The sequence below is a fragment of the Alligator sinensis genome, unplaced genomic scaffold (assembly GCF_000455745.1).
Source record: "Alligator sinensis unplaced genomic scaffold, ASM45574v1 scaffold643_2, whole genome shotgun sequence".
Classification (NCBI taxonomy): domain Eukaryota; kingdom Metazoa; phylum Chordata; order Crocodylia; family Alligatoridae; genus Alligator; species Alligator sinensis.
Genome location: NW_005842588.1, coordinates 134,252 through 156,914, shown reverse-complemented (window position 1 = coordinate 156,914; position 22,663 = coordinate 134,252). Strand labels below are relative to the sequence as shown.

The following is a 22,663-nucleotide window of genomic DNA, read 5'->3' as shown; positions in this document are numbered from 1 at the left end:
AAAGAGTGTTATGAAATTGTTAAGGTTTTATTATGATGTAGCTCTGCTTTTGGCAAGCCCACTTTAATACGGTTTGTCTGCCAAAGAAGCAGGTAATTTTCTCAATGTGATAAGCGTAACCGAGGCAAAGTTGTAGCTTAAGGCTGTTGTACAGTGATTTTATCTGCTATGTTTAATCTTATGTTGTGTTATGTAAGAAGCATCTCTTGTGCCATGTGATTTGTAAGGGGGAGCATCCAGAAGTGGTTTGTTTTGGTTGAAAGAGCAAGACTGCTGAGCTAGGTTAATTTTTTGTTTTCAAATTCACTGGTTAGTCTATGAGTTGCCTCCAGTCTAAGCGCTTTCTCTCTGTTTGCTTCAAGGTTTTTATTATAGCTGGGGGCCAGGGGCAGATCTAGGGCTTACACTGGTGCGCTCACACTCTCCCTTTGATTTCGTTAGTTGAATTCATGGTTTATTACAAATCTACCTAGTTCCTTCTGAATTCCTTATTTCATGGGTGTTAATGACACTCTCTCCTTTTCAATGATCTTGATGTTCCACTAATCAAGCTAGCCTTTCTTCTGCAATTCTATTATTCCTTCCTTGCTTCTGGTAGCTCCTATTTCACAGCTTTGCAGACTGTTTTTAACTCGTTCCAGTAAAGTTCTATTTGTTTTTGTTTTGATCTTAAACTGAATAATATAGCCCTAGGCCCCTGGCATATTAATAAAGCTTCTAGTTTCTTTTTACCTGGAGAAAAATATATGCTGTGCTATATAGGATGATGCACCACACCACCCATATCCCCCTTTTCAAAATCCTAGATCCGCCCCTGCTGGGGGCCTCTCTACATACACATCTGAACTGTTTATTTGAAATGGGATTTCTCTTTATATTTAAAAAAAAAAACAAACAAAAAAAAAAACAGCTGGGATATACTTACCTGAATTTAACGCAGGAAGACAGGTATACATCAATACTTGAAATCACCATGTTTCAGTTAAATCAATTTGAAATAACAGTTAAATCTGTTCAAGTCTGTAACTCGTTCCAGTAAAGTTCTATTTGTTTTTGTTTTGATCTTAAACTGAATAATATAGCCCTAGGCCCCTGGCATATTAATAAAGCTTCTAGTTTCTTTTTACCTGGAGAAAAATATATGCTGTGCTATATAGGATGATGCACCACACCACCCATATCCCCCTTTTCAAAATCCTAGATCCGCCCCTGCTGGGGGCCTCTCTACATACACATCTGAACTGTTTATTTGAAATGGGATTTCTCTTTATATTAAAAAAAAAAACAAACAAAAAAAAAAACAGCTGGGATATACTTACCTGAATTTAACGCAGGAAGACAGGTATACATCAATACTTGAAATCACCATGTTTCAGTTAAATCAATTTGAAATAACAGTTAAATCTGTTCAAGTCTGTGTGCTGACTAGACCTGAGCCTCTCGTTTTTACTTTCTCCTACCAGAAACATGTCACTCACAACTGCCAATCTCCTCTGCATTCAGTGGGAACAAGTACACCTTTCTGCCAGCTTTTATCACAGATGCCACCCCAACAAAATGTATGACATAGAAAGGACCTTGGCAGAGCGTAGTTCTTGGGGAAGCCTGTGATCCAGTGAACTGTGCCAGGAACCAAGCTGAGAGTCCACTTTTTGCAGTAGTTAGCCATGGGCAAGCCACTTCATTTTGGTGCCTTGTATAATTAAAGGAATAATACTTCTCTTGCTTTGACTAGTAAAGTATATTCTGAGTTTTACAGATGAATAATATAGTTCTCCATACTTATGTTTTGAGTAGAGAAACATCAGGTCTACTCTAAGTATAGACAAGAGTAATCTGCTCTAATACAGAACTGGATAATGAAAGTTAAGGCTAGGGTTACTTAAAATTAAAGACAGAAGTTTTCTGGTTTCTTCTTGTAATGCTCTCTCATTAAAAAGTCTCTTCTAACTTGTCAGACTAGTCCCAAAAAAGCTGATTTGTTGATTCTCATGCAAATTGAGGACATGCCAGAAATCGTGTCCCTGCTCACTACACCAGTTTCACCAGCTCCATAACTGCCTACATGCAATCCTCCCCATCTGGGCAAGATGGCAAAATAGAACATTTTGCTGTCCTTAGGCCAGAAGTTCTTAAACAAAACCTTTACAGTTCCTTTGCCATCATAGCTGTAAAATCCTGGAGCATTAAAAAGGCAGGGGAAAATTGTAACACTTCCATTTCAAATCATGAAGTATTTGGATCTACTAATCCAAGGTTGAAGATGATTATTGATCCAGGGAAAAGCTTGCACCCACATCTTCCCCTATTGGATGAGATCACTGAGAGAGAATTGGGCTTTCAACTCTGGAATCCTCTAGGGGCACATCTGCACCCCTTCTTCTCAGATGTCTTTTTTCCAGAACCAGAATGTGATTATTTCAGTCCCCAGTAATTTCAGATTACTCAGTGGTCCTTGACTGATGCGACTGACACAGACTGACTGCTCTGAGGGAGTCACAAAGAGAGAGCATAAAAATTACCTGTGGCATTAGTGGTCTTTCTGGAGCCTTCTAACGGCTGTGTGTGGTATCCAGATGTTACAGCAATACCTATAAGAGGCAAAGCTGGGAAGGATGCTAAGTATCCACTCCAGCAAAGCATTTAAGCCCGTGAGAATGCCTGCTGCCTTCAGCTGGATTTTTTGCATGCTTGAAGTAAAGTGTATCCCATTCTCAGGCCAAGGCTGAAGGGACTTGTACGCTTTACCTCCTCTTTGGCAGTCAGACCTTAGTATTGTTGACTCTGATCCACCAGGTCTAACTTGTGGACCTGCCTTTTGGACAAAATTTTAGCTGCAGGCAGGACTCAGAAACTGCACAGACAGGATCTAATTGATTTGTTTCTTTTAAATGGTGTGGGAAATACACCCATATGTGAAGTGTTCAGGGAACGCATTGGGTTAATAGCTTTGGAAACTGACATTCTTCATCCTGAAAAAGTGCGGCACAGACACTATTGGGAACAAATTCCCAAGCTGATTTTCAGTCTTGATCTTTACAGCCAGGAAGGCAGAGCAGCTGGAAAAATTGTCTTTGGAAACTTCTGCCTGGGGATGTGGCTCCTGGTTCATCTGGATCTGAACTGAGATTACCAGTGTACCAAGCACCCACAAAATGGTAACAGCTTGTAGCCACTGTTCACCTAGCCTGGTGCTTCATAGATGAATACCCTGATTTGCAGTAATAAGAGATACAAAGCTCATAGCTGGGTGCTCTCTGATTGAAGAAAGTTCTATAGAAAAGAGGGAGCAGCAGATTTTAAGGACGTTTTTCTTCATCTCCCCAAATTTAAGGGATTGGATACAACTAAGGTTTTCTATAGATTGCTTTTTTTTTTTTTGGTTTATGTTCTAGAAAGTAGTTGACATGAGCATTGGAATAAATGCCTTTCCACAGTTTATACATGTTTCTATTCAGCATCTCTCCAATGTCTTGCTGTGTGTGTAGTGGAGGAGGTTAGATCAGCCCTTCTAATTAGCATGGCGAATTTATTCCTAATAAGGGTGTAGCTTTTACAGCCTGGCTAAAAGCTTATAGCCCATGAGAGATTTCCTTCAGGGAGAGGGTTAGTGCTGCTGGTCTGCCTTGGCTTTTTTTTATGATGGAGGAGTTTGATAGGGGAGTCAGCACAGCAGCACTGCTCCCTGGTAGAGGCTGATGGTGAGATCCACTGAGTCATAGTACACCTTGGCTGCCCAGTCTATGCCCTTCCCCCAACCCCTCCTTGCCAGCTGCTCATAGGAGGCAGGCCAGAAAAAGAGGAGGTTGCTGCAATTTTCTGTCTCTGCAGCTTTGTTTCTGTTTTATCCCACTTTTTCCATGTACTCCCTACCAGTGATGGGCCACCAACAGGAAAGCCCAGTGCAGGTTCTGGCATGAATCTGGTCCTTGCCTCCATCCTGGTGAAGCCCTCCAGAATATCTTCACTAAAAGGGTGTCATCCTGGGAAAGATGGGCAAAACTCTTGAGGTAGAAGCGATATCTTTTATTAGACCAACTAAATAGTAGCAAAAAAACTCTGTGCTATTATTTAGTTGGTCAAATAAAAGATATTGCCTCTACCCCAAGAATTTTATCTGCCTATGCTTTTAGACCAACATGGCCCAAACCAGTCTCTCACCCTGGAAAAAAGTATTTTTGGAAGTACTCCAGGGTCTTGTTCTTCATAGCAGCAGCTTGTTGTATGTTCTGGTGACTGTTGGTAAATATACTAGTGTCTGGGCTGGTGCGGCAAAGATGTTGGTGTATCTATTTTGTTCGTGGAGTCTTTGCCAAGTGCCAGCCTTGCATTTTTTCATGGGAGCAATATCTTCTAAAGTCAATATTGTGTCCCAGGATAGGGGTTTTGTGGCAGCTGTGATAATTTGTTCTGCTTTTTTCTACCTTGGAACTGTTCCTCTTATGCAAAAATAGTAGTCCCAGCCAGAAACATTGTTTAAAATCCTGAACCTGTGTCCCCTTCTTTCAAAACGAACATGTTCAAAATCTGGCTGAACATAGCAGACACAGCTTTTTCCTCTTAACAGTTCTGTAATTTCTGGTTAAACAGAAATAACATCCCTGTGATCAAGTGTAGTTAGTAGTGCTAGTCTGTGGGGTTTGTTGTGAAGCAGACTTCACTGGCCCTATAAGAAAGGGGATGATGAGGGAGTTTGTAGGGCAGTCAGTATCAAGAGAGGGAGTGTGTGTTTGGGGCGGGGAAGATATCCTCTTATCCATGAAATAGGATATAAGGAAGGAGATTGTCTCATGGGAGGGGTTGTTGAGGAGGGTGTGAACTAATGAGTAGGGAGTTTCTTTGAAGGAGTACGGCTATATATATATATATATATATATTTTGGGTTACTTTTTTACATCTGAAAATTGAGGATTTTTTTTTATCAGAGAAAACCAGGATCCGTGTTTATAATCTTGCTGCTCCACTGGGGAGCAGTTCTATGGGTTCTTCCCTCCCTGCAATATGTACTCTTTTGTAATGTATATACATATCACACTCCATGTTCAGCTGGTAGGGACTTAGCAATGATTCTCAAAGGCTTTGTGAGAAAGATAGCAAAATCTGAAGAGATCTAGAGTTACTCTTGGAAAATGCCTTCTGCCTTCCTCGCCCTCAAATACATTGCACGGAGTGCCTTTGTGAAAACGGAAGGCACTGTTCAAAACCCTCTCTCCTTGCCACTTATTGTTATAGTGAACAATCTGTATTCTTTGTGCCTTGCAGCTGTCTATCCATGAAGCTGGTGATATTAGTTCCATTATGGTGAACATGACGTTGCTGTCCCTTAAGAAGACTTTCACAACATTTTAATGTGTTTTCCTTTTTTTCTTTTTTTGAAGGAGAGGGGAAAAAAAACTTTACTGAAGCCTCTTGAAGCAAGAAGGCTAAAGAGGTGTGGTGGTAAGTACCAGGTACAGAATTGTTTCTAAGCCACACCCTTCTTGTACAGCAGGTCATAGTAATAAAATAACCACATCCCTTTTCTGTTAACAAACTCTGCCTCCTTTCTTCTGGGACACTCCAGAGGCATTGGCATTGCTAGACCACACGGTTCTCCTTGGACTTGCTTTGTAAACTAGGATTATTTCCTCTTAAATTCTGTTGGCTCCCAGCCTCCAGTGACATCACACACCTGTTCTCAGCAAATGCATGCCAGCTTTCTTAGTGATCCTTTACACAACAATTTGTACACCAAGAAGAGTCACAAAACCCTCTGTAAAAGACCTTTCTTATATTGCCCTAAATGATGCCATTTTTGGTACATCTCAGGATATTCCAAGAATAAAAGTGAGTGTTGGGTTCCACTGGGTTGCTGAGAATATCCCCTTTCCTACTGATGAGACTGAAATCTTTTAGCCCTGTGTGCTTGTGACATATTAGACCTTATCGGTACCTGTCTGATAAGCCTTTAGACTGAACTTGACCTGTGCTGGGCCTCAGACTTGTGTAGTTTTTAATTTGGGATGGGATGAGGGAAAGACAAACACTCGACTAAGAGGTTTTAGGTTTGTGGCTTGTTTTATGTTTGTTCTAAATGGTGACTATTTAAACCTGTTTAGGGATTTGGAGCCTTCCTGAATCATTGCCAGGGAAGGTAATTAGTGGGCAGAAGGTAAAAGTGATCAATGGTGTGTGCTAAATTGAAGACTCATATGCTGAAGTTCAGGTATCACATGGTTCCACTTTCTCATTGCTCTTCCATTGATCAGATAAATATACAGAGAATGTGTCTGTTTTTACATAATATTTGTTTTGTGTTTGAACCCAGAGACTAAGCTCCACACTGGGGCCTTGTTCCAGGTGCTGTACAAACATGAAAGTAGATGTGGAACCTACCACAACATCATTACAGAATCCAATTAAAAAAAATAAGAAAAAACACAGATATTTGAAAGACTTGAGCCAGATGTACATCTCTGCAGACAAGGGAAATCCCCTTTGTGCAGCTGGACTTGGAGATACTAGCTCATTCTGTTACAGGCATCATTTAATTTATAAAACACCAAGACTCTTTTTAGATCTCATTTCCTAACGTCCAAAAATGTTTTTGTTTGCTGCATGCAGTTCTACTGGATTCATACAGGCAGCACTAATTTAACAGTAGGAAGAATTTGCTACAGATTTGTCTTGTGATTGGACTCTTCCTATGGAGGAAAAGCAGAATGGGAAGAACATTGCCCGTGTTTTCTTTAAAAAGTCATTTCTCAAATTGTTCCCTTGCTGGGTGCCTCTTGTAACACTTGCACATATTTGGTTGATTCATCAAGGGTGCTTCTTCAACAGTGATGAAGGATGGCATTGAATAGGATGAGTGCTATCAAAAGAGCTTCAGTTGTTTACGTCTGTGAGGGAATCTTCCAACTATTGTGTAGTAGTTCAGATTTGGCTTAACTTGGTACCTCTACTGCCCAGCTCTTCCTAATGCTATATGTTTGCATGTCTTGTCCGCTTTGTTTTGCAGCATCTTGGTTCATTAAAAGCAGCGCACGTGTCTTACACCCAGTACAAAAGTTTGCCTGACTCAGCATTTTAACCTTCATACCCTGAAGCCTTGGAGAAACTCATTCTTCTTTGTGAACAGTAGCAAAAAGAGACTCTGGAGTGAATCGAGTCTCTTGTGTATTAAATCCACGCTTAGGAACATGTCGAAGTCAGCACTAAGGAGATCTGGTGCCGTGCTTGAGGTACTCAGTCTGATGGGATTCGTTCTGTGGAAGCTTTCTCTTAAGATCTGGCTTTGCTGGCATTGTTTTATTGTTTCAGGATGTGAGACGGTCACAACCCATAGGAAATGTAGCTGTGCCAGCAAAACCCCTTGTTTGGATGCAGCTCCGCTGGTAGACGTGGCTTAGCTAATGCTGTTCGTGGTGGTCTCGTAACTTGCTGCCAGCTGAAAATGCATTCCTACTTCAGACAACATGTCTGTGATAGGAGGCACTACTGACGTAACTATGCCAGCATTGCTTATAGCAGCAGCAGCTATAGCCCAAGGGCTATAGTTCAATGAAAATGAAATGAATCTGTAAGACCTAAAGGGGAAAGGCTGTTAAGCTTGAGCATAATGTTAGCAGAAGACTTGGCAATCTTGTTAAGATGCAAAGCGAGAAGGTAAATTAAACAGAACTTAGGTAAAGAGCCTTTTTGTTAAGCACAGCTTGACCTGGAGACCTATTGTAACCACTCTTGTAGAGTGCTTTGCCCCTCATCCATAACTAGTTTGTCTAGCAGTTGATCTACTTCATTCAAAAGCACCAAATTCTGCTGTGCACCAAAATCAGTGGGGCTTCATGGGTTAATCGGGATAGAACTTGGTCTAGATGTGGACTTAAAATGCTTTCATTGAGACAGTGGGAACAAATTCATGAACACAGATGTTTTATTGTTGGGGTACATATCTTGAACGTGCTACAGACCTTCAAGCAGGCTAATTGATCTGAGAGCAAAAAATGAAGAGCTGAAATATGAGTTGGGCACCTTAGGCATGAAAACAGCATAAGTAATATGAAGCAGTAGTGCTTGGACCCACATTAGAGTGATGTTCAAATTTTAGGCTGGCTTGGGGCCAAGGTGGCTCCAATGTGTAACAAGATCAGTTATTGAGTAATTTTGCCTTTTTAGCTGCTTTATCACAAAATCAGCCCTTGCAAGAATTTAGCTCCACCCTAACCATTACTAGAAAACGGATGCCTTCTAGTATTGGCTCTGACATGGAACTAAGCTCATACAAGGGAAGAGAATTTAGTTTTCTCCATCCAGTAACAATTTCAAGAAGTTTGAAGTTCTGGTTTTAGCACAGCTCTAGAAAACAGCTTCCAGAGCAAAAGGCAAACTATGACATCCATCTAATGCAGTGAATTTATAATAATTTTTGACAGAATCTTTAACGATTCATAATCTTTCAAGCAAGGGGAATGCTTAGTGTCAATTTCCATGTAAGGTAGTTAGAAAATGAACTCCTGTATTTTCTGAAGTGTTGAAGTGATGCTGTAGCCATGATAGTCCAGGAAATGTGCATGAGGCAAAAATGTTTGTGGATGATCTCTTTTATTGGACTAACTGCATGGTTGGAATAGACATAGGTAAGTTTTCAGGTATCATAATACCTTTCCTCAAGTCTGTTCCTTGGGTCTATCCTAACCATGCGGTCGATCCAATAAAAGAGATCATCCGCAAAAAAATCTTACCCCTCATTTTTTTAAAGCCATTTCACTGGGGCTTTTTTAGACACAACTTCATCTAAAGACCTGTTTTAACCATCTCTGTGGAATATTCCTCATTAGTGAGACATTAGACAGTGAGTGAGTATTTCAGGAAATGTATTTAGTGGGGAAAAAACCCTCTTGTAAACCTCTGTAAAACCCTCCATGAGAACCTGCCCGTGTTTACTATCCTGTGTGGTGTGGTGAAAGAACTTCAGGTAGCGGCTTGGTTTGAATTTGTGTGCGAGTTTTTATTTGTTTTGAACAATTTTCCATATGCTCAGACCCATTTCCCTCATTACCTTGCTGAAGAGACTGAGAAGAACCATTTGGCTAGAGACAAACATTTCATATAAACTGGTATAAGTGGTCGGAAACTGGTCCAGACCTGGAACAGAACAGAAGTTCAGTGCACATAGACTGGCTTCAAAATGGCAGAATACCTGTAAAGATAGACTATGATGGATGTAGCATCGGATTTTAGCAGTTTAGGTTAAAGTGGTCTATCAAACTTGTGTATCAGATTCCCTCCCACCTGAAGTTAGGATGCAGTCCCCCAGCATCCCAGGATGCTTTACTGCTTATCCTCTCCCCCTCCTTTGCTAATGGGCAGGCTAATCTCTGCCTACACTCCTGTGCTCCAGCTTAGTTGAGCTAAGCTGGTCCTGCCTCCAGGCTGTCACAGAGCTGAGGCAGCAAAGCCTTTGCTCCCTAGCCCTGCATCCTGCCTCCTCTTTTCAGCCCAGCATAATTAGGGGTGGGTGAACAAGGTGCCAACTTAGGAGGGGTGCCAGAATGGTCTCCATTCCACAATGGTCTCCAGAGGCCCCCCCCGCCTGGCCCCAGGTTCCCCCCAAGTTGGGGTCTACCCAGCTAGGAGGGGCCCCACACTGGAGGGGTTCCTCCACTCCCCCCGCTGCCAGCAGGGCCAGCTGCACAGCTCTGCCCCCTACAAGTCTTAGTCTCTGACCCGCAGGGGAAGGGGGAAACACAGGGCTGAAGGAGGTCTCTCAGGCCATTGAGTCTGGTCTTCTGCATTCAGCAGTTACCATTGAACCAAGGGTTTATCAAAATTGCCACTTTGAATCCTCATTCCCTACTCCCAAGATATATATATTTTTTTTTTTAAGGACATTTTTCATGTTCCAAGCCAAATCAATCCAAATCCATGACTCAGTCCAGAACCATAAGTGGCCCTACAGCCGGCAAACATCTTCCACCCCCAGCTGGGACTTCATATGTTTCCAAGGTCTTTGGCAGGCATCTTATGTGCAGGCCCAAGCCCGGAGGTTTGGGGTTCAGATGCCCCCTAGTTTCACGTGCCCTCAGCCATATGGCCTTCCATTTCCATAAAGTGGGCTTAAAACCCCAAAACCTCGGTGGGTACTAAACCACGCCAGAAGAGCAGTTTTCTTCAAGCATGCTTAAGGAAAACTGCCTTCATGGACCCAGATACATTGTGTTTTCCCTGCCAGGTAGGGCTGGAAAGCCAGTCAATGGATCAGTCAGATATTGTCAACTGACTGCCTATTATTCGCTTATGGTCAAATATTGTTAAATATTCCATGAATAGGGTGACCAAAACTTCTGCTTTTGCTGGGACAGTCCCATTGTAAACGCTTGTCCCGACCATCCTGTCAGTTGATCAATTATTCCATTTCATCAGGGACAAGAGTCAAGAGAGACAAATACACCCCATTTAGGAGCAGGTACCCCTCCCCACCTTGTTCCTCTTTCCTGAGTTTTTTCAGCCTTCTCCTCTCCTTCCCCCACCTTCTCAAAGGTGTGATGAGCAGGGTTTGCACTCCAGCATGGGGAGCGCTGTCCGGTGCTGCCCCTCCTCCCCTACAATAAGTACTGGCATTTTTGCTGCCGGTGGCTATTGGACCCTGCTGGACACCCCCCCCTCCCCCCAGGTGAGCAATCAGCCACTGGGGGACCTCCCCCATTGGTGATCAGCAGCTGGTGCGCCCCCCCCGAGCCAGGAGGTACCAGTCAGTCACCCATGCAGTCCGGGCAAGCCCTGCAGGAGAGCAGGGGGACGACTGTGGAGACATGGGCAGGGAAGCGTGGGAGGAGATGCTCAGGAAGGTGTTCTGAGAGCTGGGAGAAGAGATGGTGGGTGTTGGAGAGGAAACTCAGGAGTCTTACCTAGGCCAGAGACTCAAACAGCCCCCAGCTGCTGCAGCCACAGCATAGTCTGCCCACCCCAACAATTGCTGTTACAGTAGCAGTGCAGTGTCCATGCAAGAGCCATTTTTTTTTCTGGAGTAGACACTGAAGTGCTGGGAGACCATTCTGGCACCCCTCCTAAGTTGGCACCTTGTTCACCCACCCCTAATTATGCTGCTGCCCTGTCCCCATCTTAAGCCATATGGAGCTACAGGACCTACTCTGTGCTGAAGGAAAAACCCAAACCAGCAGCATAGAAATGTTTCTCCTACTTGCCATCTGCCGTGCCTGCATTAATCTCCAAACAGAAACAGGAAGATTCAAACAGCAAGATGCTTGAAGAGTTGGCTTGTTGCCTACTTAGCCTACCTACATTTAAAAACTGGATTTGGTGCATTATAGTTGTTATATGTGCTTTAATTTATTTTCTTTTTTAATTTAATAATTGTTTGAGCTGACCCTGGGTGTCCAGGGTAAGAGCCAAAGTAGAGAACTGTTCATTATTGAATGCCATTCAGAATTGTACTTGCCTAACATTCCAAGCTATAATAATTCATTTCATTTTTTTTAGAATTCAGTTCCATTATTTCTTAAATAACAACTAATATGATTTTTGTAACAGCCTAAGTATCTAACCTAGTGAAGATTAAAGTTTCTCTCTTTACTGTTTTAACACATTATTTGACCAGTTAATTGATAATGTTTTTATTGACCACTCAAATATCCAACTCTACTACCTGGCAGAAACCATAAACATAAGAATCCCTTGCAATATGCCATAGGTAAAAGCAAAGGAGATGAGATTCCTGTCCTGCCATTGCACTGACCAGACATTGGAAGTAATTGGTTAATATGCGATGGTTAACATGCTTTTATACCAATGCTAGAAGTCTCAGATCAAAGGTGGGGGAACTCAAATGCTTAGCAGTAAATAATGATATTGACATAATGGGTGTCTCTGAAACATGGTGGAATGAGGAAAATCCATGGCATGCTTTAATACCAGGATGCCAATTATACAGCTATGATGGAGTAGGTCGTACTCCACATCAAAGGAGTTGCACTCTACATCAAAGACTGCATCAAATCGAATAGGGTAGATTTTTCAACTCCTAAGAGAGGGTACCATACAATCTTTGTGGATAGAAATCCTGAGTTAAAATAGAAAAAAAGTACATCTAGGAACATACTATTGACCCCCAGACTGGGATAGCAGCAGTGAACAAGAAATGCTAGGGAGATGAGAGAGGCTGCAACAGCAGAAAACACAGCAATAATGGGGAACTTCAACCAGCCACAAATAGACTGGGTCAATCTAATATCAAGCCAGGATACAGAAACCAAATTTCTTGAGTTATAAAGAACTTCTACTAGAGCCGTTAGTCCTGGAACGTATAAGAGAAAAGGCCATTTTTGACCTAGTCCTAAGCAATGCTCAGGATTTGGTGCAAAAGGTTACTGAGCTGCTCAGCAACCTTGACCACAATGCAGTTGGGTCCATGTAGGAGGGGAGATGAGAAGAAAATCGACCACAGTCATCTGTGACTTTAAAAAGGGAGACTTCATCAAAATGAGGAAGTGAGAAGTTAAAAGGGGTCCCTAAGAAGGTGAGGAACTTGCAAGCAGCATGGGAACTGCTTACAGACACCATATTTGTTGTGCAGAGGAAATGCTTACTGCAAATCAAAAACAAAACAAAACGGAAAGTGGACCAAAAGAAAGCCAGCATGGTTTAATGGCAGAGTTGTAGTGGTAATAAGCAGAAAACATGCTTTTTTCAAGAAGTTGAAGTAAAATCCTAATGAGGGGCGGGGGGAAAAGCACAAACTCTGGCAAATCAAATGTAAAACTGGAATAAGACAAGCTGAGAGAATTTGAGGAGAAAGTTGCTAGAGACACAAAAGGTGATAATAAAAAATTCTTTAAGTACTTTAGGAACCAAAGCCAGAGGAGTCAGCTGGGCCATTGGATGTTCAAGGTGTAAAAGGGGCATTAAAGGATGACAGAGCCATTTCTGGGAAACTAAATGCATTCTTTGCATCTGTGTTAATTGTGGAAGATGCTAAGGACAAGTTAGTAGAGGTGACCCAAATTGAGGTCTCAATAGATGAGGTTGCAGAGGAACTGATAAACTAAAGAATAGAAAATCACCAGGACTTGATGGCATTCACCCTAGGGTTCTGAAGGATCTTAGTTCAAAAATTGCTGAACTCCTAACTGTAGTATATAACCTATCACTAAAAACAGTACCAGAGGACTGGAGGGTTGCCGGTTTTAAAAAAGGCTCTAGTGGGGTTGCAGGGAATTACAGGCCAGCGAACCTAACTTCTGGTTTGGAAAACTGGTAGAAACAAAAATAAAAAATAGAATTGTTCAGCACATGGAAGAACATGACTTGCTAGAGAACATAACATGGCTTTGTCAAAGGGAAATCATACCTCACCAATTTCCTAGAGTTCTCTGAGGGTGTCCATAAGCAGGTGGATCAGGGCAATCCAGTTGATATGTTATATTTGGACTTCCAAAAAAGGTCCCCTATCAGAGGCTGTTACCCAAATTAGGCAGTCGGGGGATTACAGGGAATGTCCACTCGTGGATTAGAGATTGGCTCAAAGAAAGCAAACATTGAGTATAAATGGTCAGTTTTCAGCATGGAAAGAATTAAACAGCAGGGTCCCCCAGGGATGCGTGTTGGGACCAGTGCTGTTTAACATTTTCAAAATTGATCTGGAAAAGGGGATGAATAGTGAGGTGGCTATATTTGCCAATGACACGAAATTATTCAAAGTGGTAAAAACCAACGTGGACTGCGAAGAACTAAGCATGATTGAGCAAATGGACAACTAAATGTTAGATGAAATTCAATGTAGATAAGTGTGAAGTGATGCACCTGGGCAAAAATAACCCAAAGTATACCTACGTTGTGTTGGGTTCTACATTAGCTATCACCATCTAGGAAAGAGATCTGGGAGTCATTGTGGACAGCTCACTAAAAACATCAGCTCAGTGTTCAGTAGCCATCAGAAAGGCAAACAATATTAGGGATTATTAAGAAGGAAATTGTAAACAAAACTAAAAGTATCATCATGCCACTTTATAAATCCATGGTGCGTCTAAGGAGAGCTACAGGTTCCAGGAAGCATAAGTTTTATTTTGCTTAATGTTGGCAAGACAGTAGCAGGACATAGTGTAACTTGGCACCACCATCATATAGGGTTGCTTCTATAATAATATATCACTTTATGTATCCCATTGGGATTTAGTGCGAATGACTTAATTAAGTAATCTGCCATATGTATCATGTGAGTATTACATATCTACAGGGTGAAATTCCAGGCAAGGGTTAATTAAGCTGCAAAAGAAGAAGAAATGCCAGTGTGTAGGGCTGCGTAATAATAATAGTGACAGCAGCAGCAACACCAATGATTTGACAGTGTTGTGGACTTGAATTATATTTGCCATTGACCAGCAAATAGTTTTTGGTAAGGGTGAGTAATGGCAGGCTCTTTTTTCTCTTTGAAGGATCCGATGCCTTCTGTCCCTCCCAAACCTGAGATGGACACAAATTCTTGCCCTCACTTGTCTGCCAATTGTGTGCAGAATGGAGGACCCGAGAAGGAGCCCTGTAACACCGGGGAGAAAGAAAGGAAGTGGATCCGACCTGACACGACTAGCAAGTGTACCTGGAAACTGGGGAAGCCCCTTTCAGAATCCCCTCATTATCATTCAACTTTGTAAGTAATACCGCCGTTTCTGCTCTGTCTGCTTTTGTTAAGCAGGAGCTGATCCCCTCCAAGAATTCCATAGGATTAACTAAAAGTAGCTTTAGTTAGCTGGTTCAGACCAAAGTGATAACAGTTTAAACTTAGTTTGTGTTATAGGATGGGTTTGCATCAGTTTAGTTAATTAGTGTTTTTTTTAAATAATTTATGCTGGTGCAGATGCTCTGGGTGATATCTTGGCATTGCTGAAGCTAGTAGCAAACTCCCAATGGGTCTTCAGGACTTCACTCTCTGTTTCCCAAACTCTGAATTTTGTTTGATTTAAACAAGGCAGCTGTTCAGGAGGACATGGATCATTCTAGCTAGCACTGTTGCTGAGTAAGATGATGCCTCCAGTGGGTGACCCTGCTGTGACCCAGTTCTTGTGCCTTGAAGGTTTATATGTTGTTTCTCTTCCTAACTCCTTCATTCTGTCATGATTACACATTCCCTTTCCTCCTACCTACACACTGCTAGCTTAAAAGCAATTGCAGACAGAACATTAATAAGATGACCAGGAATCTGAGGCTAGGTGTAGTTAAGAACTTGGGTGCCCTGCTTGAGCAGGATTTAAGCAGAATATAGACAACTCCAACATCATGATCCATAAAACTCCTGCTCAGCTGCCACCCAACTGGTGGCACCTGAACTCACTGAGCATCTTATAATTATTGCCTTAATGTTCTCTCAGTGTGTGCCTGTGTATACCCAGAACTGGTCAAATCTCAACCGCTTGGTACCTATCTAATGTCTAAGCATGGTCAGGATTCAGGAACTAAGGGCTCCTATAGACATGCAGGGATTCTGCTCCGACACATTGTAATTACAGCATGTCAGAGCAGACTCAAGTCTGCTGGAGTGTGCTAATTAGTATGCTCCAGCAGCTTTCGTGTGGCATGTATTCAGCATCCCTGTGCTTCAAAATGGCATCTGGGGTGCATTAAGCTTGTCGAAGAGCTTTAGTTAAAACGCCCCCACTGCAATTTTGAAGAACAGGACACTGAATACATGAGACACTGTGGGCACTTTAATTAGAACGACTCCAAGAGCCACTTTAATTAAAGCACACCCCCCACCCCCCCCTCGCCCTGAATATGTGTAAAGATGCCCTAAGTATCCAGCCTGAGGGACCCAGTCTTGGGCAGTGTCAGTGCACATCTGACAGGATGGGGCTCTCTAAAAAAAATACAGTTGCAGCTGCTTTATTTTAAAAGCACTACAAGAGGAGAAAGGGGTGGTGTTGTGGTGAGGTAGCTAGGCCACTTGCCGGGGAAGTGGGAGACCTGTGATTAAATACCTCCTCAGCCTGAGATGGTTCCAATTTGCATCTCTCCCCAAGCTCCCTCTCCCAAAAGGGATGTAACCATCAGGCTACAGGCTAATCTAGGTGGGGGTACTTGTCACGCACCGTGGTGAAGATATGTGTCTGTGCAGAAAAATGTTCAAGGTTCATTGAGTCAGAAAGAGGGAGTAAAAGTGAGCATAACTCCTCAGGTTGGTAGTTAAGGTGCTTCCCTGTGAGGTGGGAGGCTAGGTTCTGGCCATTTCATTGAGTACTATTTATGCTTTTCCTCCAGTGACCACTCTGGAGTGAAATAGTCTTAAGTAAAATATTCTTAAAACTAGAACCTGTTTCTTCCAAGCTGGAAAACTCTGTTTTTAACCAACTTTAATAAATTAGACCTCTTTCTATTCTTTAAAAAATATTCACAACAATATGTAATCACTCAGTTACTGTCAAGCTCGTGTTCAGAGAAGCTGAACCAAAATTAACTCATTTTAAGTAACCTGGTGAAGTAGTTGTCATAATCAGGTAAATAATTTAAATTGTTTATTCATCCATTCATTTGGTGAAGTGGTTTGTAACGATGATGCCAACTATTGTAACGATGATGCTTGAAGTAAATGCAACATATTTTAGTCTATCCATGACACCTGACTGATGGCCAATTATCCCACAGGTTCTGGATCAGGGGTTTTCTGGCCTTTCTAAACTTTAATAGGTTTTAAAAAGTACATTGAAAACAATGAAGTAGTGAAAGGAGTGAATTGCACCTAGTGCTATTGTATGACCTGCTTGTTGTCATTGTCAAGAACCTTGCTTGTGTGTGTGTATGTGTGTGTTAGGTCAAAAACACCAAACATCCTGCCGAACATCCTGGAGAAAATTGGTGATACGCCCATGGTGCGGATCAACAAGATTGGAAAGCAGTTTGGACTAAAGTGTGAGCTCTGTGAGTACAGGCTGCAGATACAACTGTTAAGTCTGTGGGTAATCCCACATAACAGCATTTGCTAAAGGTAGCTGTTGTTGTTCTTCTGAAAAATTGACAAAAATAAAAGCTTAAAAAACTCACCCGAACTCCATCAAGCATGGAAATTACGGTACAAAATGTGTACTTTAATTAAACACCACCCTTCTCCCCCCACATTTTAAATGAACTTGTCAACCCACTTTAATATTCATGGTTGCCATGAGTTTAGCCAGGGGGAGGTCCAGGGTTTTAAGTCAAAGGGAAACAAGAAATGTTAAAAGGGCTGGGAGAACGGACTTTTTAAGGAAAGCTTGAAATGAACAGATGTCATTGGTATAACCTGGTTAAACAGTGACTGCTGCATGGGTACAGTTTAAAAGTCAATAATCGTAGAGACCTGAGAGTTTCTATTCACTATTATCTCAGGTGTTAGAACTAGGAGAAATGAAATGAGGCAGGCAGAACATTTTAAGAAACTTCCTAACTGTTAGGACAGGCTCCCACCTGATGAAACAGTGCAATAGGGGACAATTCTTCATTGGTGAAGGAACAGTCTTTTAAAATACTGTCTAGATTAAATACAATGGCAGCATATTTCCCTACTCCCCCTCACTTGATTTCACCTGCATCTGGGCTCCTAATCCTTTTTGATCCTCTACCTCACTGCAACAAGCAGAGAAAAGACAACAAAGGAAGGTATTGATGGGTTATGATGAAACAGACGCAGTGCAGGGCTTCTAAGTCCTGTGACTAACAAAAATATACCAATATATTTATTGCAAGTTGGCCAAGAACACCAGAGGTGCTTTGTCTGGGCTGGGGAGGAATTTAAAACTGAGACAGAAACCATTTTGGCTACAGCCCTTTTGAAGCCAAGAAGGCTGTTTGTCATGCTACTGGTGAATGTTTGTCATTTGTTTCTTTCAAAAAGAATAAAGAAATCTGTTTGATGTGTCTGTTCTCAGTGGCAAAGTGTGAGTTCTTCAATGCTGGGGGGAGTGTGAAGGACCGAATCAGCCTGCGGATGGTGGAAGATGCAGAGAGAGATGGGATTTTGAAGCCTGGGGACACTATCATTGAGCCAACATCAGGAAACACAGGTAGGAATTTGCAGGTCCCAGAAACCACGAAGTAATGTTGGGGAAACAATCCAATGCCTTCCACAGCACAAGCAGGAGAGTATCTGATTATAGAGGTCTGGTCACTCAAAGGACTAAAAAAAAATCTTCTCTTGGTAGGATGGGACAACATCACAGTGGTTTTGTTCCCAACTCAAGGTCTGATGTGGTGGAAATACAATACTGTGGTGTTCCTCTAAGTGCCTGGGAAGCAGGTGGTTAAGATTTTGCAGGGGCAGTTTCTACATACATCGGAGTTTCATTGCCTGTCTGTCTGGTAACTCATATAGCCTGCGTCACCATTATGAATGGATGTTTGTCTTTTCCACACCCTGCCATGTACTGACCTGTGGAGCAGATCAAGTTCACAGGGCCATATAGGGAGTGTGTGGCTGAACTAGGAGCTGAACCAGGTCTCCTGCAGTCCTATCCAATGTCCCTATCCTAAAGGTCATCCCTCCTACTCGTTTGTCTGAATGAGTAAATCAGTAGTCCAATATCTTGTTCAGACAGTGGCCAGCGTTGGATGCCTGATAGGAAGGTGTAATTCCCACCCCTCCCTCCAAATTCCGAAGTTATTCAGTGATCGAGGAAACGTTTGATGGGTACAGTCTGCAATTAATTTTCCACTACTGTCCTGAAGTATGAAGATCTCTAGTTCATTCCTCTCTATAGTAGCTTCTATAATTGTGACCCTGCCCAATAGCTGAGGACAGGAAATGAATAATCCTGTACCCAAGGGATATGGCAGAGAGGGACGGCAAGAGTTAGGATGGATGGGGAACCTAATTCATTACAAGGGCTTCCAGCTGCTACTGCATCAGAAACAGCCCAGAACAGCATGGTTCCTCTTGAGAAGAGTAGAGTGTGATTCCTAACCAAGGGCTCCTGTCTCAATGCCAGCACTTCCAGCAGTACAGAGCACTCTTCTGAGGAGCTGGCTGGGAACTGAGCATTGTCTGTTGAATTGGCAGAACCAGTTCTTGCAGCACAGAGGTGCCCCTTTGGAGAGCTGACACAGGTGGCTCCTGCTCAGATTGCAAATGCAGTTGGTATCTTGGGCCACATTTAATTACACACAGCTCTAAAGCATAGGTAGGAAAGAGCCCTGGACAGGAGGAAGAAAGGTAGTATGAAGGGTAGAGCCTCTGACACATGCAAACAGCATCATAATAGAAAATGCTGAATCCTGGCAGCACTCTGCTCCTGCCACTAACTCTTCCAGAGCTGCAACTGCAGCCTGCGGCTGCTGGCACACATTCATTTAAAGGCCAATAGGATCTGATCCCTGATCCCACACATGCATGGCAGAATGCATGATTTTAGAATTGGGGGTCAGATCCCAGTTGCACCCTACTTGCTAGTGCTATCAGACTCTGAGATCATAGAATCATAAAATCATAGAGCTGGAAGGGACCTGAAGGATCATTGGGTCCAGCCTCCTGCATGAGCAGGAAAGACATCTGGGGTCAGGTGACCCCAGCCAGGTGACTGTCCAGCCTTCCTTCATGATCCAGGCTCCACCTGCACCAGCAAGTAGAAAGCTGGGTGCCTGATAATCAGTTGGATAGCAACTGCCCCAGGGCTCAAACCGGACCATGTGGTCCTAGAACCTGCCAACAATCAGCTCATTGTCAGCTGGCAGGAACTGCACCAAGACCAGTTGGAGATCCTGGTGCAGTCCTGACCTTGCCATACATTCAATTTAAGACATGATGGAAGCCAGCCACAAAACCATTACACAAAAAATGTGTACTAATTTTGCAGCTGGTTTCCATTTTTGTGGTGCCATTAATTCCCTGAACATGTGGCTGGGTTACAATTTAAGGCATGATTAACAGACTGATTGCATTGTAAGTGTAACATATGCCAGGGGCCTGAGTCGTATGTGAGGTGTAGGAGTCTGAATCTGTATTCTGCATCTCCTCACATGTGGTGACACTGCAGGCTTTAAGTAACGGCCTGCTCTTTTATACAGTGAGGTCTCCTAATCAAGTAGTCCTTCCTGCCACAAGATCTTTGGGGCAGAAGGTGCAGGGTAAAGGACTTCTTGAAAAGTGCCTTGTTTTATTAAAGGTAATGAAGACAATCAGGCAGTCATTACAGGGAAGTGCTTTTCTCCCCATGTCTCTGCCCATAGCTACTAAACCAGTCACTTTAGCAATGGGAATGGGTTTCTCTCCTTCCATGCACCCCTTCTACTATGCATCTTGAGCCCTCATTTGAAATGTGTGGCCCCTCAGATCTGGTCCACAGGGCCAGATGAGTTTAACGCTCCTGGTTTAGAGTATCATTGAAGGAATTATTTGCGATCTGGCAATCATGCCCAATAATGAGAGCCTGAAAAAGCTGTCTATTTTGGGATCAATGTATTTAGTTGATCCCAGAGAAAACTAAGTGGAGATTTGGTCAGAATCTACAAGAACATAAGTGGGGAAGGGATTCCAAGCAGAAAAACCCATGATGAAAGAAAACAGTCAGAGCTTAAAGCTAGATTAATTCAGGCTAGGAATGGGGTACAGTGTTTAACAGGAGGGTGTAATCAACTACTGGCACAAGTTATCCAGAGATGCAGTAGATTGTTCAGTACTTGTAGACATCTTCCTAAAAGTTACAGTTTAACCCAAGGTTATGGGCTTGACAAAAATTTTGGATGAGATTAGCCATTTGTTATTCAAGAGGTCAAACTAGATCGGGGTGCTCAACTTCTTGCTCGTGTGTCCTATCTGGCCCACAGAGCCATGGCATCCAGTCCATGGAGATCCCTACAGTTGGAAAATTTGGCAGTAGGGGAGTGGTAGAAGCTGTGTGTGGCTGGATTCACCCTGCCTGGGCCACTGTTGCACAGCAGGATCAGGGCCAGGCCTGCCACCCACACATCCACATTGGACTGAGATGTTCCCACCTCCATGTCCCCCCTACCTCCCCTCATGTCTGCATTGGGACCTGGATGCTTCGCCCTTCCTCTCTCCCTCCCATGCATCCAGATTAGGACCAGCCCACTCCCTACCCATCCCCCAGGCAAATGGATTAGGGTTGGGCTGTGCATCCCTCCCACCCCATTGCCAGATCTGGTCCCCACCTCACTGGCTCTGCTTATTGGATCAGGTCCACTGGCCAGATGCAACCTGCAGATGGACCTGGCACCTCCCATCTGGCCTACAGGCAAAGAGCTTGGGCTCCACTGGGCTAGATGATTGCAATGGTCTGTCTGCCCTTAAAATCCATGAATTCCTGTTCACCTCCATGCTTACTCTGAACAATGGGGGGGCAGTGCCAGAGTGGTTTTGAGAAACCTGTCCAGGAAACTTAGATTTACTTAAGATTTGCTTAACTTGCTTCTGACTTTGGTCAGGAGTGAGTCAGCACATGCTGACAGTGCAAAAATCCAGTTCCCTAAGTACCTTCAAGATCTGATTAACCTTTTGGCTGCTGCAAGAACATCCCCCTCAGTCTGAGAAGAATTGTCCTCTTTAAAATGGAGCTATGCAGAATCGCTCATAACATACTCTGTATGTTTTTGCCTGTTTCTAGGTATTGGGCTGGCCCTGGCTGCTGCCGTGAAAGGCTACCGCTGCATCATTGTGATGCCAGAAAAAATGAGCATGGAGAAGGTCAGTGTTAACCTAGAAGGGGACATGTAATGTGGGGGAGAATAATGTGGAAGTGTGTGGAGGGGAATATAGAACATCTTTCAACTTTTGAACTGAGACCATATTAGTCAATATTAATTTACTCTAACCATATAAGCACACATGGATAGCAGTGCCCATACAGTGACATTGATGCTGCATCTAGCTCAACATCCACCTTTTTTTAAATCATAGAAAATAAGAGTTGAAGGGGCCTCAGGAGGTCTAGTCCAGCCCCCTGCTCAAAGCAGGACCATGCCCAACTAGATCATCCCAGCCAAAGCTTTGTCTGCCCAGGTCTTAAATCCCCAAGGATGGAGATTTCACAACCTCTCTGGGTAGCTTGCTTTACTACCCTCCTAGTGAGAAGCTTTCCTAATATCTAACCTAAACTTCCCTTACTACAGCTTAAGACTGTTGCCCCTTTTTCTCTCATCTGCCACCATGGAGAACAGTTTAACTTCATCCTCCTTGTGACCCCCCTTCAGGTAGTTGAAAGCTGCTGTTAAATCCCCCCTCAGTCTTCTCTTCTCTAGACTAAGGTTTACTGCTGTCTTCTATTATGCTCCAGCTAGTTAGAACTAGTTAGAGCAGCGGGGATCTGTTCCAATTTAAACTGGTTCTCCCTTAGTCATGAAAGAGTGGTTATGAGTGGGTCCTCTGGCTATGACTGGGCTTGTCAGTCAGAATGACTTGTGCTTCACAAGGTTAAACTTGCCTGAACATACAGAGATCATGATGAGGGAGGAGGATGCTCTGTGCTTGGCTGTGAAACTGAATATGGATGTACTGCCAATAATTGGTCAGACAAAGGTGCATTGTATAGTTTGCTGTTGGAGCTGATGGGAAGGTTGGTGGGCAGCTGCAAACAGAAAAGGTATTGGTTATATAGAGGTGACATTGCCGGTCATTGTAAAACTGCCAAATGTAGGAGTGGTGACAGGCCTGCTGATGAGACCAGTATCAGATGTGAGTAGAAATACAAAG

General features: G+C 43.1%; 1 protein-coding gene across 9 annotated transcripts in view; it reads left to right on the top strand.

Annotated features, from left to right (window-relative positions):
* Positions 1 to 22,663, top strand: part of LOC102379548 (cystathionine beta-synthase) — a 45,470-nt gene that overhangs the window by 4,031 nt on the left and 18,776 nt on the right. For 3 of the 9 annotated variants that reach the window (XM_025214545.1, XM_025214546.1, XM_025214544.1), the window contains exons 2-5: positions 14,433 to 14,644; positions 16,799 to 16,905; positions 17,892 to 18,026; positions 21,579 to 21,658. In XM_025214545.1, coding sequence (XP_025070330.1) covers positions 14,433 to 14,644; positions 16,799 to 16,905; positions 17,892 to 18,026; positions 21,579 to 21,658 — 534 coding nt within the window. Of the gene's footprint in view, positions 1 to 5,378; positions 5,451 to 7,000; positions 7,224 to 14,432; positions 14,645 to 16,798; positions 16,906 to 17,891; positions 18,027 to 21,578; positions 21,659 to 22,663 lie in introns of those variants that run through there. The other 6 variants (XM_025214543.1, XM_025214547.1, XM_025214549.1 and 3 more) reach the window with 6 other exon arrangements.